The sequence below is a fragment of the Natator depressus genome, chromosome 26, assembly GCF_965152275.1.
Source record: "Natator depressus isolate rNatDep1 chromosome 26, rNatDep2.hap1, whole genome shotgun sequence".
Classification (NCBI taxonomy): domain Eukaryota; kingdom Metazoa; phylum Chordata; order Testudines; family Cheloniidae; genus Natator; species Natator depressus.
The window spans coordinates 14,994,945-15,013,605 of record NC_134259.1 but is presented as its reverse complement, the minus strand read 5'-3'; the positions used below and the strand labels follow the sequence as shown (position 1 = coordinate 15,013,605).

The following is an 18,661-nucleotide window of genomic DNA, read 5'->3' as shown; positions in this document are numbered from 1 at the left end:
TAGGCGCCGACTCCATGGGTGCTCCAGCCCTGGAGCCCCCAAGGGGAAAATTTGATGGGTGCAGAGCCCCCAGTGGCAGCTCCCCGCCCCACGCCCGGCCCCAGCTCACCTCCGCTCCGCCTCCTCCCCTGAACCGTGCTGCCCTGCTCTGCTTCTCCACCTCCCTCCCGGCTTCCCGCGAATCAGCTGTTCGGCGGGAAGCCGGGATGGGCTGAGAAGCAGGCGGCGGCTTCGCGCTCAGGCTCAGGGAGGTGAGCTGAGGTGGGGGGGGGGCATGAGGAGGACCGCCCGCGCTGCAGCAGGTAACCCGGGGTGGGGGTGCTCAGGGGAACCCCCCCACACCCGCCCCAGCTCCCCTCCGCCACCCTCGGCCTGAGCCTGAAGCCACCGCCTGCTTCTCAGCCCTCTCGGCTTCCCGCCGAACAGCTGATTCGCGGGAAGCCGGGGGGGGGGAGGGGGCGGAGAAGCCGAGCAGGGGGTGGGTTCAGGGGCGGAGGCAGAGCGGAGGTGAGCTGGGGCCGGGCGCGGGGCGGGGAGCTGCCGGTGGGGCTCTGCACCCACCAAATTTTCCCCGTGGGGGCTCCAGCCCCGGCGCACCTAGGGAGTCGGAGCCTAAGGTGCCACTTTTGATGTGATCAGTGGGGGGAGCGGCCGGTCCCCCTGCTCCCGCCCTAGCTACGCTCCCCCGCCCCTCGGAGCCAGAGGGACCTGCTGGATGCTTCCTGGGAGCTGCCCAAGCTAAGCACCGCCGGGACTCCCCACCTCGCCCCCCGGCAGGTCCCTCTGTTCTCTTAGGGGCAGGGTGGGCACCCACTACGGTGGCCCACGAGACCCTCCTGCCCGGTTCTGGGGGCAGTCAGGGGACAGGGGAGGGGGATGGATGGGGCAGGGGTCCTGGGGGGGGCGTCAAGGAACGCGGGGGGGTTGGATGGGGCAGGAGTCCCCGGGGGGCGGGGGTGGGCAACAACCCCCTCGTGGGGTGAGGAGGGAGCCGGTTGTTAAGAGTGTGGCAGCTCATCACTGGTTATATCCCAGAAGCCTCTGCTCCCGCTCTGGCCCTGCCTGGGTTATATCCCAGAATCCTCTCTGCTCCCGGCCCCACCGGCGGGTGATAGATCTCGCTCCCAGCCTCCAGCCCCTCCACGGCTGTGGCCTTGTCCACGGCCTGGCCACCCAGCAGGTCCCACCTTGGCCCAGGCTCCAACTCGCAGGGAGGCTCCCAGGGGCAGGGGAGGGCACAGACATGGCAGTAATGCATGGGGCCCCCCAGCTTGAGAGTGGCTCTAGGGGTCGCGGGGCACACTGCCCTGTTGTAAGCACAGCCTGGGCAGGGTCTTTGGCTGGCAGCCGGACAGCCCCCGTGAATGGGGTACTGGCTGCCACCCTCGCCCGTTAGTGGAAGGCAGAGAGCTGGGGGACCGCCAAAGTGTGGGGTGAGTGTGAAGAATCACACTGTGTGCATGTGTGAACAGTCCGTGTGTGTGTGAGAGACAGAGACCAGCCGGCATGTCAGGGGTGTGAACAGATGCAGGACTCTCTGTGTGTGTGTGAGAGTGCGAGACCAGTTGCAGGGTGAGTGTGTTCAGTTCCCATCCTACCCGACGGACCTGGGCGCGTACTGCAGGGGAAAGGCCCTGCGGCCCGTTCCCTGAGCTGTGCCAGCCAGGCTCCTGGCACTCCTGGCACAGTTTGCCTCCGCCGACATTCAGCCCCGGCCAGGCTCCGGCTGCCCCCCATGGCATGTGCTTGGTTCGGTTGCAGCCCCCAGTCAGGGGGCCTGATGGGTTTCCCTGTACCCCGCCCCTGGGGGGATGGGCTGCTCAAGCTGTGAGGGCCCCGGGCAGCCAGGGCTCAGGCCGGGCTTGGGTGCGCCTGGCAACCCCAGTGTGGGGCCCACTTCTGCCACCACCTGCCCCCTTTGAGCCAAGTGCCTCCGACATGCTGCACAGCCAGCCAGAGAGGGGGAGATCCACCAGTGCCCCCACATGCAGCCACCTCTGGGGAGGGTGTACGAACCGACTCCACTCCACCGACATGCAGCTAGTAGGGGGCGTTTTCCCCACACTGTCTGCACTGCCCCCAGCATGGTGCTAGGGGGCAGATGCTGCCGGGGGCGGGCAGGGGTCAGAGGCTGATGCTGGAGGCGGGGGGTGCAGAGAGGACCTGGGGGCGCTGCTGCTCCCCCGGGCATTGCAGGGTGCCCAGCTCAGCCTAAGGCGAGAGGAAGGTCCCCAAGGCAGCGGGTCCCCCAGACTCCCCCAGAGCTGGCTGGGGCCTGGCAGGGGGCCCTGCCCTGCTGCATCTGTCAGCCCCAGGCTCTAGGGGCCTTGCCCAGCAGCGAGAAGCCTGGCAGGCACCATGTGGGCTGGGGGGGGACAAGGCCTCCACTAACGCCCCCAGGCAAGATGAGAGATGGGTCCTGGGGGGCAGGGAATGGGCTGACGGGGGTGCGGGGGGGGGATGCTGGACCCAGAGGCAGGGGGCTCTCTGCAGCCCAGGGGAAAGGGCGAGGGCCAGGGCCACCCAACTCCTGGACACAGAGGGCCCCTGGTGGTCTGTGTGGGCATTGCATAGGGCTTCCCCACTCCAGCCCCTTTGGGGCCCAGGTGGGGAGAGGGTCCCAGCCCCCAGGTCCCTCTCCTGCCGGCTGCAAGCCCAGGAAGCGGGGCAGTGGCGGGGGGGCGCGCTGGCCACGAGCCCAGGAATGGGGGGGTGGGTGCATTCTCTGCAGCATCCCTCACCTTGTAGCTAGGGCCCCGCTGGGTCAGTGAGCGGGGCAGGGGGGAGCTCCATCCCCTGGCCAGCCCTGACTGCCCCCTACTGAGCCCCCCACTCTGCTCCCTGCAGGTCTCCCCTCCACAACCTGCCTGGGCCCAGCTCTCCTGGGCTTGCTGACCTAGCCCTGCCCCCTCCCCAAGGAGCAACAGGACTGGGCCAAGACTGCCAACGGTCCAGCTCCCCAGTGCTCAGCCCTGCCCAGACCAGTCACCTCCTGGCAGCGTCAAGCATGCAACAACTGCGCCATTAACATGGGCCACGGCCCCATATGCAGCCCACTGGGCACCGGGGAGCAGAACAGACTTGGGGGGCTCAGGCCAGCAGGTGCTGACAGTCAGGCCTGCGACCTTCAATCCCGGGGCTAAGCCTGGAGGTCCAAAGGGGGCCCCATGGTGCTGGGCACGGCTCAGAGCCCCAGAGAGCGAGCTCAGGCCCCTGTTGTACTGGCCACTGCGCAGCCACAGACCATGATTTGGGCATGGAACTTTCTGTGGGTGGGGCTAACTAGACAATGGTGGAAAGGGAAACTGAGGCACCAAGCAGGGAAGTGGCAGGAATCGAACCCAGCAGCCCCATGGGTCCCAGCCCAGCATCTGATGCAGCCAGTCTCATTGCCTCGCCCTCCCCCACACTTGTCTGGATTAGCTGCTGGGGCGAGGCCAAGGCCAGGGAGTTCCCGGCACAGAGTGGACAGCTCTGGAAAGGTCCCAGCCTGCAAATGGGGCGGGGGGGCATTGGCAGCAAAGAGGCTCCAGGAGGCAGCACCAGGCGCGTCCCAACGTTTATTGGGACCTCACACTGACACTGGGCAAGCGCGGCCGGGAGCCCCAGGGGCTTGGAGATCCCACCATGAGCAGCAGGCCAAGCGAGACCCAGAGAAACCCAAAGGCTCCAAACCCCCCACTGCAGCAGAGGGGCCCGAGCCAAGGGCTGCAGGAGCTGGACCCCACCAGGGCTGTAGAGGCGAAAGCAGGAGCCACTCCAGCCGGACCGGGGGAGCTCCCAGCCCCCGAAGCCCTGTCCCCTGCAGGGGCTGCACGGCCCCGCACGGGGGCATTCTGCAGCGCTGGCGCCCCCTGCTGTCCGTCCTGCAGCAGCCAGGGCAGAGAGCCTCACATCCCGCATGGCAGAGCTGGGGGTGGCAGCAGCCGGGCCCAGCCCTCAGGGCTTGACGGGGAAGAGCAGGCAGGTGTGCGCCCTGGAGGCGGAGCTGCCCTCGATCAGCACCAGGGGGTGCTCGCTGTAGTGCTGGACGATGCCGGCCACGCTGTCGAACCACTGGGGGAGAAAAGGGGAGATGGCAGCAGAGAGCAGCTGGGGGCAGTGGGACCAGCCCGACCCTCCGCGGGGCGCCGTTCCCAGGGCCGGATGTGCCCCGCCCAGTTCCACTGGCTCCCAGTTGTCCATTGAGTGCCCCGGCCTGGGGCTGCCACCCACCGCCCCCTGGGCCAAGCGAGCAGCAGGGGCAACCAGGAGCTTTCCCAGGGGTCCCCCCCCCATTCCCAGGGCTCCCAGGAGAGAGGCTGCCCCTGAAGGGGGCAGGGGAGAGACCCCTCCCTCAGCGCTCCCTGGCACCCCCTGCCCTCCTGGCACCCACCTCCTCGTGGCTCTTCCCATCCTTGCCCAGCGTGTACTGGCGGCTGCTCTCCAGGTAGCGGATAGGGATGTTGTAGACGTGGCCCTTGTACAGCACGACCAAGGTGAATGGTTGATTCCAGCCCTGCCCCGAGCTCTGGCGCACCATGAATGCACTGTCCTGGGGCAGAGGGGGGCTGCTCAGCACTGGGGCGGGGACCCAACCTGGCGCTGGGAGACGCTGCCAGGCTTGCCCAAGCCCCACCTGGCACAGACCTGTGGCAGCTCCTGGGTGCAGGAGGAACCACCACAGGGTCCCTACAGCCCCAGGGACAGGCTCTGGGCCCCTTCCATCCCCCCACACTGACCCCACAGTACAGCTGGGGACTGACCCACTCACAGTCACAGAGAGTCAGCAGCAGAGCTGGGAGAGAACCCAAGAGTCCTGCCTCCCAGCCCCTCCCCAACAACTCGACCCCACTCTCCTCCTCAAGCTGGGAGAGAACCCAGGAGTCCTGCCTCCCTGCCCCTCCCCAACAACTCGACCCCACTCCCCTCCTCAAGCTGGGAGAGAACCCAGGAGTCCTGCCTCCCTGCCCCTCCCCAACAACTTGACCCCACTCTCCTCCTCGAGCTGGGAGAGAACCCAGGAGTCCTGCCTCCCAGCCCCTCCCCAACAAGTCGACTCCACTCCCCTCCTCGAGCTGGGAGAGAACCCAGGAGTCCTGCCTCCCAGTGCCAAGCCCTGCTCTCGCCCTCGCCTGGTGGGTGCAGCCGGTACCTTATTGACTGCCTGCAGGACGCTCTCCGCCACGTGCCGGTCGCAGCTCCCGGCATACCAGGCCTGGTCCTGCATGCCAGGATCCTGGGGAGCACAGGGAAGAGGTGAGAGCAGCCGTGTGTATCCTCCCCCATGGCAACACTTGACACGCTCAAGATGAATCTTCCCAGAATGCACCTGGCTGCCTGTGGGGTGGGGTGGGGAGGGGGGTGAAGCTGGGACCACCATGGTGAGGGTGGGAAAGGGAGAGTTCTCATATCTCTGCTCTGGGGTCCCCCCCTTATATCTTCCCCCTCCCGGGGTGAGCCCCTCCCAGAGGCTGTGCTGGCTGCTCCGGGAGGAAGGTGCCACCCCTCCCGCCCCCCAGGCACAGCGAGCCCACAGGCAGGGCAGGCGCTCACCTCCACCGGGGATCCGCTGCCCTTGGGCCAGGCTGGGGCTTTGCTCGAGGCTGAAAGAGGCAGGACACCGATGGGTTAAGAGGAGATGCGGCAGACGTCCAGCCGGGCCATGGGCACCACGCTCCCAGGCCTCTGCCATGAGCCTGAGGGGAGCTCCCTCAGCTGGCAGCAGTAGTGGGTCCTTTATCCCCTACGGGCCCAGCCTGGGAGGGCGCCGTAGTCACTGTTGACTCATATCCAGCTTCTCGTCCACTGACACTCAGCCAGGACCTGGGGAGATCACAGGCCTGACCCACACCAGCTCCCAGCCTGACCCTCGCTCCCTGACCCTCCACCAGCTCCCAGGCCTGGCAGGAGCCACTGGCCCAGCAGCCTCGGGGAGAGTGGACACCTGCTCCTCAATGAACAGGGCGCTGCAGCTGTGCGGTGCACTCCCCCTCTCTGCCCCCAGGGGGTGCTCACAGGCACCAGGGGCTGTGCCCGGCCTGCAAGCACCTGCCTTTCCCCTTCAGTCCCAGACGAAGCGGCTCCGCGCGGCCTCAGCTCGCTTGCACCTTTCCCAGCCCCCAAACAGGCCACACCCGGATGGGGAGAGACCACGGCTGCCTCTGCCCAGGGCCGGGATAGCAGGGGTTGTGGGTCAGGACAAACTCCTGACCTATGTCTGAGCTATTGAGTCCCCAAATCGTGGCTTAAAGACTTCAAGGTGCAGAGAATCCTCCAGCAAGTGACCCGTGCCCCATGCCTCAGAGGAAGGCAAAAAACCTCCAGAGCCTCTTCCAATCTGCCCTGGAGGAAAATTCCTTCCTGACCCCAAATATGGCGATCAGCTGAACCCTGAGCATGTGGGCAAGACTCACCAGCCAGATACCCAGGGAAGAATTCTCTGTAGTAACTCAGATCCCACCCCATCTAACATCCCATCACAGGCCATTGGGCCTATCTATTGCTAATAGTCGAAGATCAATTAATTGCCAAAATGAGGCTATCCCATCATACCATCCCTTCCATAAACTTATCAAGCTTAGTCTTGAAGCCAGATATGACTTTTGCCCCCACTGCTTCCCTTGGAAGGCTGTTCCAGAACTTCACTCCTATGATGGTTAGAAACCTTTGTCTAATTTCAAGTCTAAACTTCTTGATGGCCAGTTTATATCCATTTGTTCTTGTGTTCACATTGGTATTTAGCTTAAATAATTCTTCTCCCTCCGTGGTATTCATCCCTCCGATATATTTATAGAGAGCAATCATATCTCCCCTCAGCCTTCTTTTGGTTAGGCTAAACAAGCCAAGCTCTTTGAGTCTCCTTTCATAAGACAGGTTTTCCATTCCTCGGATCATCCTAGTAGCCCTTCTCTGTACCTGTTCCAGTTTGAGTTCATCCTTCTTAAACATGGGAGACCAGAACTGCACACAAGCAGGGAGAACTGGAGGTCCTGGTGATGTCAAGGAACTATGACGTGATTGGAATAACAGAGACTTGGTGGGATAACTCACATGACTGGAGTACAGTCATGGATGGTTATAAACTGTTCAGGAAGGACAGGCAGGGCAGAAAAGGTGGGGGAGTAGCACTGTATGTAAGGGAGCAGTATGACTGCTCAGAGCTCCGGTACGAAACTGTGGAAAAACCTGAGTGTCTCTGGATTAAGTTTAGAAGTGTGAGCAACAAGAGTGATGTAGTGGTGGGAGTCTGCTATAGACCACCGGACCAGGGGGATGAGGTGGATGAGGCTTTCTTCCGGCAACTCACGGAAGCTACTAGATCGCATGCCCTGATTCTCATGGGTGACTTTAATTTTCCTGATATCTGCTGGGAGAGCAATACAGCGGTGCATAGACAATCCAGGAAGTTTTTGGAAAGCGTAGGGGACAATTTCCTGGCGCAAGTGCTAGGGGAGCCAACTAGGGGGGGCGCTTTTCTTGACCTGCTGCTCACAAACCGGGTAGAATTAGTGGGGGAAGCAAAAGTGGATGGGAATCTGGGAGGCAGTGACCATGAGTTGGTTGAGTTCAGGATCCTGACGCAGGGAAGAAAGGTAAGCAGCAGGATACGGACCCTGGACTTCAGGAAAGCAGACTTCGACTCCCTCAGGGAACAGATGGCCAGGATCCCCTGGGGGACTAACATGAAGGGGAAGGGAGTCCAGGAGAGCTGGCTGTATTTCAAGGAATCCCTGTTGAGGTTACAGGGACAAACCATCCCGATGAGTCGAAAGAATAGTAAATATGGCAGGCGACCAGCTTGGCTTAATGGTGAAATCCTAGCGGATCTTAAACATAAAAAAGAAGCTTACAAGAAGTGGAAGGTTGGACATATGACCAGGGAAGAGTATAAAAATATTGCTCGGGCATGTAGGAAAGATATCAGGAGGGCCAAATCGCACCTGGAGCTGCAGCTAGCAAGAGATGTCAAGAGTAACAAGAAGGGTTTCTTCAGGTATGTTGGCAACAAGAAGAAAGCCAAGGAAAGTGTGGGCCCCTTACTGAATGAGGGAGGCAACCTAGTGACAGAGGATGTGGAAAAAGCTAATGTACTCAATGCTTTTTTTGCCTCTGTTTTCACTAACAAGGTCAGCTCCCAGACTGCTGCGCTGGGCATCACAGAATGGGGAAGAGATGGCCAGCCCTCTGTGGAGATAGAGGTGGTTAGGGACTATTTAGAAAAGCTGGACGTGCACAAGTCCATGGGGCCGGACGAGTTGCATCCGAGAGTGCTGAAGGAATTGGCGGCTGTGATTGCAGAGCCCTTGGCCATTATCTTTGAAAACTCGTGGCGAATGGGGGAAGTCCCGGATGACTGGAAAAAGGCTAATGTAGTGCCAATCTTTAAAAAATGGAAGAAGGAGGATCCTGGGAACTACAGGCCAGTCAGCCTCACCTCAGTCCCTGGAAAAATCATGGAGCAGGTCCTCAAAGAATCAATCCTGAAGCACTTACATGAGAGGAAAGTGATCAGGAACAGTCAGCATGGGTTCACCAAGGGAAGGTCATGCCTGACTAATCTAATCGCCTTTTATGATGAGATTACTGGTTCTGTGGATGAAGGGAAAGCAGTGGATGTATTGTTTCTTGACTTTAGCAAAGCTTTTGACACGGTCTCCCACAGTATTCTTGTCAGCAAGTTAAGGAAGTATGGGCTGGATGAATGCACTATAAGGTGGGTAGAAAGCTGGCTAGATTGTCGGGCTCAACGGGTAGTGATCAATGGCTCCATGTCTAGTTGGCAGCCGGTGTCAAGTGGTGTGCCCCAGGGGTCGGTCCTGGGGCCGGTTTTGTTCAATATCTTCATAAATGATCTGGAGGATGGTGTGGATTGCACCCTCAGCAAATTTGCGGATGATACTAAACTGGGAGGAGTGGTAGATACGCTGGAGGGGAGGGATAGGATACAGAAGGACCTAGACAAATTGGAGGATTGGGCCAAAAGAAATCTGATGAGGTTCAATAAGGATAAGTGCAGGGTCCTGCACTTAGGATGGAAGAATCCAATGCACCGCTACAGACTAGGGACCGAATGGCTAGGCAGCAGTTCTGCAGAAAAGGACCTAGGGGTGACAGTGGACGAGAAGCTGGATATGAGTCAACAGTGTGCCCTTGTTGCCAAGAAGGCCAATGGCATTTTGGGATGTATAAGTAGGGGCATAGCCAGCAGATCGAGGGACGTGATCGTTCCCCTCTATTCGACATTGGTGAGGCCTCATCTGGAGTACTGTGTCCAGTTTTGGGCCCCACACTACAAGAAGGATGTGGATAAATTGGAGAGAGTCCAGCGAAGGGCAACAAAAATGATTAGGGGTCTAGAGCACATGACTTATGACGAGAGGCTGAGGGAGCTGGGATTGTTTAGTCTGCAGAAGAGAAGAATGAGGGGGGATTTGATAGCTGCTTTCAACTACCTGAAAGGGGGTTCCAAAGAGGATGGCTCTAGACTGTTCTCAATGGTAGCAGATGACAGAACGAGGAGTAATGGTCTCAAGTTGCAATGGGGGAGGTTTAGATTGGATATTAGGAAAAACTTTTTCACTAAGAGGGTGGTGAAACACTGGAATGCGTTACCTAGGGAGGTGGTAGAATCTCCTTCCTTAGAGGTTTTTAAGGTCAGGCTTGACAAAGCCCTGGCTGGGATGATTTAACTGGGAATTGGTCCTGCTTCGAGCAGGGGGTTGGACTAGATGACCTTCTGGGGTCCCTTCCAACCCTGATATTCTATGATTCTATGATTCTATGATTCTTTCAGTGTGACCTGCCGTAGTCTCCCCTTCAACCAGTTCCTTATCCACCTTTAGTTTTCATACTGATCCCCATCTTTTGCAATTTAACTAATAATTACCCGTGTGGCACCATATCAAATGCCTTACTGAAATCAAGGTAAATTAGATCCACTGCGTTCCCTTTCTCTAAAAAATCTGTTACCTTCTCAAAGAAGGAGATCAGGTTGGTTTGGCACGATCTACCTTTTGTAAAACCATGTTGTATTTTGTCCCAATTACCATTGACCTCAGTGTCCTTAACTACTTTCTCCTACAAAATTTTTTCCAAGACCTTGCATAATACAGATGTCAAACTAACAGGCCTGTAGTTACCCGGATCACTTTTTTTACCTTTCTTAAAAATAGGAACGATGTTAGCAATTCTCCAATCATACGGTACAACCCCTGAGTTTACAGATTCATTAAAAATTCTTGCTAATGGGCTTGCAATTTCATTTGCCAATTCCTTTAATATTCTTGGATGAAGATTATCTGGGCCCCCCGATTTAGTCCCATTAAACTGTTCGAGTTTGGCTTCTTACTTCTTTACAGTCGACCTCATCATTGATAGACAATGCTACTCCCCCGCCTTTGCCTTCCCTAAACAGCACATACCCTTCAATACCCACGAGGTCGGGCCGGGATCTGTGGGTGCAGGAACAAGGTGAAGTGAGCAGCAGAGGCTAATCCCCCCCTGAAAGGAGGGGGGTCACCACTGGAGTCCTGGGGAGCCCTGAGACACTAAACCATGTGATTGGGTGGGGCACGTCCATGGGGACAGGCCTGGGGTGGGGCAGAGACTGTGGGGGGATGGGACAGGCTGCGGGCAGAGATGTGGGGGGGAGACAGGCTGGGGGTAAGGGATTGCGGGGTGATGGGAGGAATTGGAGGGGGCTATGGGATGGGCAGAAGCATCCAGAGCCCAAGCAGGACTGAAGAGAACAGAGGGACCCCATCTGGGGAGCCCGCAGGAAAGGCCCTGGGGGATTCTGAGGAGCCCCCACCAGCCCGCAGGGACAAGCCCCCCCAGCTGTCCCAGTCCTTCCCCAGAAACTCCCCCCACCTCCCATCTACCAAACCAGGCGCCCCACATACCCCGGGGTGCAGTGGGGCCTGCAGGTGTCGGCAGGGTCCTCGGGAAGGAGCTGGACAGGGAGACCTTGCGACTGGCGGGAGCTGGCGGGATCTTTGCCCGGATTCTGTCCAGACCTGTAAGGGAAGGAGGCGGCTCAGCTCCGGGCGCGAGGGGCCAGCCAGGGGCAAGAGGCTGCGTGGCCAAGCCGGGCGTGTGGGGAGCCCAAGGGGCCCCAGGGCCCAGCCCCAAAGACTCAGCCCCCAGGACGCCCCACGGGCCCAACGCGACTACCCCAGCAACCATCAGCATGCCCACCTGTCACCATGGCAATCACTGCCCCGGGCAAAGAGATCCCCTCCCACACGGGGCAGGGGCAAACGGGGACCCCAAAGGTGGGCAGGGAGCCAGGCTGCCCCTAGCCCTGTGGCCAGAGCCAGCCTGCATGGGTCCCGGGGTGCCTCCAAGTGGCTCTGCCAGGCTCCCAGGCTGGGGGGACTCGGTGTCTGTGGGGAAGGGGGTCACTCCACAAAGCAGCCCCCTCCCAGACTCCCCAGACCCTCACCTTTCCCGCAGGCCAGGCCCCGGGGCATCTCCTCTCTGTTGCCAGCATCTGTGCCAGGCACCAGGCTGAGCTTCGACAGGAACTGTGGGTTACAACAGGGACTGGTTACCAGCCAGCCAGGCTCCCCATGGTCTCTAACTGCCCTCCCATGAGTAACTCCTGGGCCCAACTCCTGAGTTCCCAGTTTTGGAGCTGGCTGGGCCAGGGTGGCTCCATGGGGTAAATGGTGGCAGTGGTGGGATATAGGGCTCTCTGGGCTCTCCTGGAACGTACCTGGCCACACGGTGCCATGTCACCACCTCAGAGTGTGGTCACAGGGTGCACGGGGGGGGGCAATAGGGGGCTGGGAGGCCTCCTGGGGCCCATGACTCTTAGGTGAAGGGGAGCCCCCTGTCTGTTCACCCTGTATCTCTCCCTGGCAGGGGGCATCAGGGGTGCTGGCTGGGAGGACCCAGCACTGGGGGTGGGGGAGCAGAAGAAGCAAGTTGATGGTGTGGGGGCTCAGCCTGGGGAGAGGAAGATCAGCCTGGGGGAGATGGGGCATGGGGAAGGGAATTGGGGGTGCAGGGGGCTCAGTGTGGGGTGGGGTGTGGGAGGGAGGTTGGGGGTGCAGAGGGCTTAGTGTGGGGTGCAGGAGAGGAATGGGGGATTGCGGTCTCAGTGTTGGGGGAGAGGGATTGGGGGTGCTGGGGGCTTGGTGTGGGGTGGGGGTGGCTCACTCACCTTGGCTCGCAGCAGGGTGAAGGGCTCCGAGCAGCGCCGGGCAGTGGCGTGATCTGGAGGCAGGGACAGGGTGAGATGGGCACTGGGGGCCACGCTGCCCCCCAACCTTCCAACCCCCACCAACCCTGCCCCTCACTACTCCCAGCCCCCTGCTCCCTTCCCCCATTGCCAGCCTCCCAGTCTCCTGCCCCCCAGGTCCCGTTACCTAGGTAGGTGCCGTCCGTGTCCTCCTGCCTCTTGGCTGGAGCCACCTTCCAGGCCTGGCTCTCACAGGGGGGCGCCTCGTACGTGTCCCCCTCCTCTGACTCCTCCGCCACACTGGGACCCTGCGGAGTGGGATGGGGGCAGGTGGGTGCTGCCTTGGGGCTGGGGGAGTGGGCAGAGCAATGGCTGGGGGACACAGTGGGTTGGGGTGAGAGGTTGCATGAGGGGTGCAGTGGGTGGAGCGGTGGCTAGGTGGGGGCAGGGTGCATAGGGTGGGGTGGGGCAGGGAGCAGTGGGCAGGGTGGGGGCGGGGTTACGGTGAAGTGGGTGGGGTGGGGCAGGGAGCAATGGGCGGGGCTATGGCCGTGGGGGGGTAGGGTTGGGGGTTCAGCGGGTAGGGTGGGGCAGGGAGCAATGGGTGGGGCTGTGTCTGGGTGGGGGCGGGGTTACGGTGAAGTGGGTGGGGTGGGGCAGGGAGCAATGGGCAGGGCTATGGCCATGGGGGGGGTAGGGTTTGGGGTTCAGCGGGTAGGGTGGGGCAGGAAGCAAGGGGTGGAGCTGTGGCTAGGTGGGGGCAGGGTGCATAGGGTGGGGTGGGGGTGGGGCAGGGAGCAGTGGGCAGGGTGGGGACAAGGTTGGGGGTGCAGTGGGTGAGGTGGGGCAGGGAGCAATGGGCAGGGCTATGGCTGTGGGGGGTAGGGTTTGGGGTTCAGCAGGTAGGGTGGGGCAGGAAGCAAGGGGTGGAGCTGTGGCTAGGTGGGGGCAGGGTGCATAGGGTGGGGCGGGGGTGGGGCAGGGAGCAGTGGGCAGGGTGGGGACAAGGTTGGGGGTGCAGTGGGTGAGGTGGGGCAGGGAGCAATGGGCAGGGCTATGGCCATGGGGGGGGTAGGGTTTGGGGTTCAGCAGGTAGGGTGGGGCAGGAAGCAAGGGGTGGAGCTGTGGCTAGGTGGGGGCAGGGTGCATAGGGTGGGGCGGGGGTGGGGCAGGGAGCAGTGGGCAGGGTGGGGACAAGGTTGGGGGTGCAGTGGGTGAGGTGGGGCAGGGAGCAATGGGCAGGGCTATGGCTGTGAGGGGGTAGGGTTGGGGGTTCAGCGGGTAGGGTGGGGCAGGAAGAAATGGGTGGGGCTGTGTCTGGGTGGGGGCGGGGTTACGGTGAAGTGGGTGGGGTGGGGCAGGGAGCAATGGGCAGGGCTATGGCTGTGAGGGGGTAGGGTTGGGGGTTCAGTGGGTAGGGTGGGGCAGGGAGCAATGGGTGGGGCTGTGTCTGGGTGGGGGCAGGGTTACGGTGAAGTGGGCGGGGCAGAGCAGGGAGCGGTGGGTGGGGCTGTGGGTGGGTGGGGGCGGGGTTGGGGGTTCAGTGGGCGAGGCAGGGGTGGGGTTCTGGCTGGGCCATACTTACCGCATGCTCCCTGCTCTCTGTAACACACACGGGGCTGTCAGTGGCTCTGCCTGCCCATCTATGGACCTGCCCCACCCCTCAGGACCTCCCTCCATGACACTCTGTCCCCCACAGTAGTACCCTGGAACCCCATAGTCACCATTTTCACCTTTGTGAGGTGATGATGTGAGGGCCTTGTGAGGTATCTGATCTGTCGAACATTAATATCCTGTTGAATTGTGTGTACTCTCATTGTATGGGAAGTTAACATTGGTCTGCGTGTTACATTGTGAAATACATTGTGAGGTGGGAAGACACCCACAACCAGCCTTTCAGTGGCAACAAAGGAGCAGCCATCACTGGCCAGACAGGCATTGATGGCCCATCAAGAACAGTTCCCTCCCAGAGGCTCCTCAGAGAGGGCAGGTGCAATTTGGGGGCTGCCTGACCCCACGTCACAGCTGCTAGAAAGATCCTGGCTGGATGAAAGTGTAAAAGAGGGGCAGTGACAACATCGCTTGCCCTCTCCCCTCCCCCATCTCAACAGCTGCAAGATCGATTGTCTGGAGGACAAAGACTTTGAACTGGGGAGATTGGTCCCAGACTGAAAGGGAATCCAGCCTGTGTATTGAGAACTGTGAGCTGCCTGTAACATCTACTAGGGCGAGAAAATGCTTGATTCTAATCCTGCTTAGTTTGTAGAATTTAGACTGGAAATTTATTTTTATTTCTCATGGTATTCACCAGATGGTATCACCCAAGAGTTCGGAAGGAACTCAAATGTGAAATTGCAGAATTACTAACTGTGGTCTGTGACCTATCATTTAAATCAGCTTCTGTACCAGATGCCTGGAGGATAGCGAATGTGACGCCAATTTTTGAAAAGGGCTCCAGAGGTGACCCCAGCAATTACAGGCTTGTAAGTCTGACTTCAGTACTGGGCAAACTGGTTGAAACTATAATAAAGAACAATATTGTCAGACATGTCGATGAACATAATTTGTTGAGGAAGAGTCAACATGGGTTAAAGGGAAATCATGCCTCACCAATCTACTAGAATTCTTTGAGGGGGTTAACGGGCATGTGCCCCAAGGCGATCCAGTGGACATGGTGTACTTAGATTTTCAGAAAGCCTTTGACAAGGTCCCTCACCAAAGGCTCTTATGCAAAGTAAGCTGCCACAGGATAAGAGGGAAGGTCCTCTCATGGATTGGTAACTGGTTAAAAGACAAGAAGCTAAGAGTAGGAATAAATGGTCAGTTTTCAGAATGGAGAGAGGTAAATAGTGGTGTCCCCCAGGGATCTGTACTGGGCCCAGTCCTATTCAACATACTCATAAATGATCTGGAAAAAAGGGTAAACAGGGAGGTGGCCAAATTTGCAGATGATACGAAACTACTCAAGATAGTCAAGTCCCAGGCAGACTGCGAAGAGCTACACAAGGATCTCTCAAAACTGGGTGACTGGGCAACAAAATGGCAGATGAAATTCAGTGTTGATAAATGCAAAGTAATGCACATTGGAAAACATAATCCCAATTATACCTATAAATGATGGGGTCTAAATTAGCTGTTACCACTGAAGAAAGAGATCTTGGAGTCAGTGTTGAGAGTTCTCTGAAAACATCCACTCAATGTGCAGCGGCCGTCAAAAAAGCAAACAGAATGCTGGGAATCATTAAGAAAGGGATGGATAATAGGACAGAAAATATCATGTCGCCTCTCTATAAATCCACGGTACGCCCACATCTGGAATACTGCATGCATATGTGGTCGCCCCATCTCAAAAAAGATATATTGGAATTGGAAAAGGTTCAGAAAAGGGCAACAAAAAGGATTAGGGATATGGACTGGCTTCCATATGAGGAGAGATTAATAAGACCGGGACTTTTCAGCCTGGAAAAGCTGGTGTGGAGAAAGTAAATCAGGAAGTGTTATTTACTCCTTCTCATAACACAAGAACTAGGGGCCACCAACTGAAATTACTGGTTTCAGAGTAGCAGCCGTGTTAGTCTGTATCCACAAAAAGAAAAGGAGTACTCGTGGCACCTTAGAGACTAACAAATTTATTTGAGCCTAAGCTTTCGTGAGCTACAGCTCACTCGATGAAGTGAGCTGTAGCTCACAAAAGCTTAGGCTTAAATAAATTTGTTAGTCTCTAAGGTGCCACAAGTCCTCCTTTTCTTTCAATTGAAATTAAGAAGCAGAAGCTTTAAAACAAACAGAAGGAAGTATTTTTCCACACAACATACAGTCACCCTTGGAACTCTTTGCCAGAGGATGTTGTGAAGGCCAAAACTATAACAGGATTCAAAAACGAACTAGATACATTCACGGAGGACAGGTCCATCAATGGCTGTTAGCCAGGCTGGGCAGGGATGGTGTCCCTAGCCTGTTTGCCAGAAGCTGGCAACGGGCGACAGGACGGATCACTTGATGAGTCCCTGTTCTGTTCATTCCCTCTGGGGCATCTGGCAGTGGCCACTGTCGGCAGACAGGACACTCGGCTAGATGGACCTTTGGTCTGACCCAGTCTGGCCGCTCTTATGTTCTAACCAACTCTGATCTCTCTGCCTGCTACTTATAATCTCTCACAATCGATCTTTCTGGTAATAAATCCGTGTTCTATTTCACCGAACAATGGGGTTTGGTGGAAGTGCTCAGGGAATCTGAGCTCAGGTTAACAGGGGCTGGTGTGTGTTCAGTACCCTCTGTCGAAGCGGTGAACTAATGAATGGGCTTGCACTGTGCAAGGGGCCCTTGAGCAGAGGAAGTTCTGGGGTGCGAGGCTGGGGGCTGAGTGATGGGCTGGTGCCTCTCTGGTGATTCATGAGAGGCTCAGGGAACACACGATGTAGCTGGGTGTGGGGCTCCCCATGGTGGTGGTGACTGATCCCAGCGCTGGGCTGGGTTTGCTGTTTGTCGCTGGCAAAGCTCTGTGAGGGACAACCCAGGCTGGCGAGTTAAGGGGTCACAGGATGTACTGGGGGATCCCGTCACACCCTCCACACAGGGCAGGCTGGGGGAGTAATGCAGCCATCCCAGCCCTGGCTTAGCTGTCTGCTGCTACTGACCCCCCCAGGCTCCTGGGGCTGGGACCATCACTTACCCGGCCGCTCAGGGGGTGGGGGTGGGGTCTGAGGCCTGTGGGGAGGAGACACAATAGGACCCCATGAGCCTCCCTGCTCCATCCCTACGGTGCCCACATCGCCTCCCGCCCGCTTAGCCCCTCCATGCCCACATCACCCCACTGCCCCGCCCCCACATCACCCCCATTTCACCCCCACCCCTGCATAGCCCCCCCATGCCCACATCACCCCACTGCCCTGCCCCGCATATCACCCCCCCTGCATAGCCCCCCATGCCCACATCACCCCACTGCCCTGCCCCGCACATCACCCCCACATCACCCCACCACCGCATAACCCCCCATGCCCACATCACCCCACTGCCCCGCCCCCACATCACCCCCACCCCTGCTTAGCCCCCATGCCCACATCACCCCACTGCCCTGCCCCGCACATCAGCCCCACCCCTGCATAGCCCCCCCATGCCCACATCACCCCACTGCCCTGCCCCCACATCACCCCCCTGCATAGCCCCCCCATGCCCACATCACCCCACTGCCCTGCTCCCACATCAACCCCACCCCTGCATAGCCCCCCCATGCCCACATCACCCCACTGTCCTGCCCCCACATCAACCCCACCCCTGCATAGCCCCCCCATGCCCACATCACCCCACTGCCCTGCCCCCACATCACCCCCACATCACCTCACCCCCCCATAGCCCCCCATGCCCACATCACCCCCACCCCTGCATAGCCCCCCATGCCCGCATCACCCCACTGCCCTGCCCATCACCCCCTGCCCGCACATTTCTCCCCCACTCTCCCAGCCGGGTGACCCCCCCCCCCTGGGCTCCCTGCCTAGGGTGACCAGACAGGCAGTGTGAAAACTAGACACATTTTCTTTTTTGGGGTGGGGGCGGATAGTTGCATGTATAAGACAAAGCCCCTAATATCAGAGGCCTGGTCACCCTACCCCTGCCCCCCATGTGCCCATCCAGGCTCTGGCCTCCAGGGACCGATCCCGCGGCGGGGCCAGGGCCAGGGACCCCCCAGCCCTCAGCCCGGAGGCTGCTCTACTCACGGGCTGCAGCTCCTCCCGAAGATGTTCTGAAAGGAACCCAGAGTGGGGTCAGGGCGGGGGGGGGGCAGCGGGGAGCCTATTCCCAAAGAGCCTCCAGCATCCCCCCTTTTCCCTCCCCATGGCACCCCCGCTCCCTATGGTGCCCCCCACAGCCACTGCCCCACTCCCCATGGTGCCCCCCCACGGCATCCCCTGCTGGATCTAGTCAGCAGCCCTGTCCCCCCCACTGTGGGACCCTTCAGCTTGGGGATGAGCTGTGGGGTGGGGAGCCCAGAGCCGGGCTCGCAGGGGGCTGTGGGTCGGGAGTGAGGGGCACCGGCAGAGCTGTGGGGTGGGGAGCCCAGGGCCGGGCTCGCAGGGAGCTGTGGGTCGGGAGTGAGGGGCACCGGCAGAGCTGTGGGGTGGGGAGCCCAGGGCCGGGCTCGCAGGGGGCTGTGGGGAGTGAGGGGCACCGGCAGAGCTGTGGGGTGGGGAGCCCAGGGCCGGGCTCAGAGGGGGCTGTGGGTCGGGAGTGAGAGGCACCAGCAGAGCTGTGGAGTGGGGAGCCCAGGGCCGGACTAGCAAGGGGCTGTGGGTCGGGAGTGAGGGGCACTGGCAGAGCTGTGGGGTGGGGAGCCCAGGGCCGGACTAGCAGGGGGCTGTGGGGAGTGAGGGGCACCAGCAGAGCTGTGAGGTGGGGAGCCCAGGGCCGGGCTCGGAGGGGGCTGTGGGTCGGGAGTGAGGGGCACCGGCTGAGCTGGGGGGAGCCCAGGGCAGGGGGCTGCGGGTCAGGGAATCCAAA

The 18,661-nt window shown here is 59.6% G+C and overlaps 1 protein-coding gene across 1 annotated transcript; it reads right to left on the bottom strand.

The window, feature by feature from the left end:
- Positions 1-3,939: 3,939 nt before the first annotated feature.
- SH2D6 (SH2 domain containing 6) lies at positions 3,940-17,526 on the bottom strand. Its single transcript, XM_074939911.1, has 10 exons — positions 17,509-17,526; positions 12,354-12,474; positions 12,149-12,201; positions 11,426-11,507; positions 10,884-10,997; positions 10,404-10,433; positions 5,536-5,585; positions 5,135-5,218; positions 4,376-4,534; positions 3,940-4,056 (listed from the first exon to the last, which is right to left on the bottom strand). The coding sequence occupies exons 1-10, from the start codon at positions 17,524-17,526 to the stop codon at positions 3,940-3,942; spliced, it is 828 nt and encodes a 275-aa protein (XP_074796012.1).
- Positions 17,527-18,661: the final 1,135 nt, after the last annotated feature.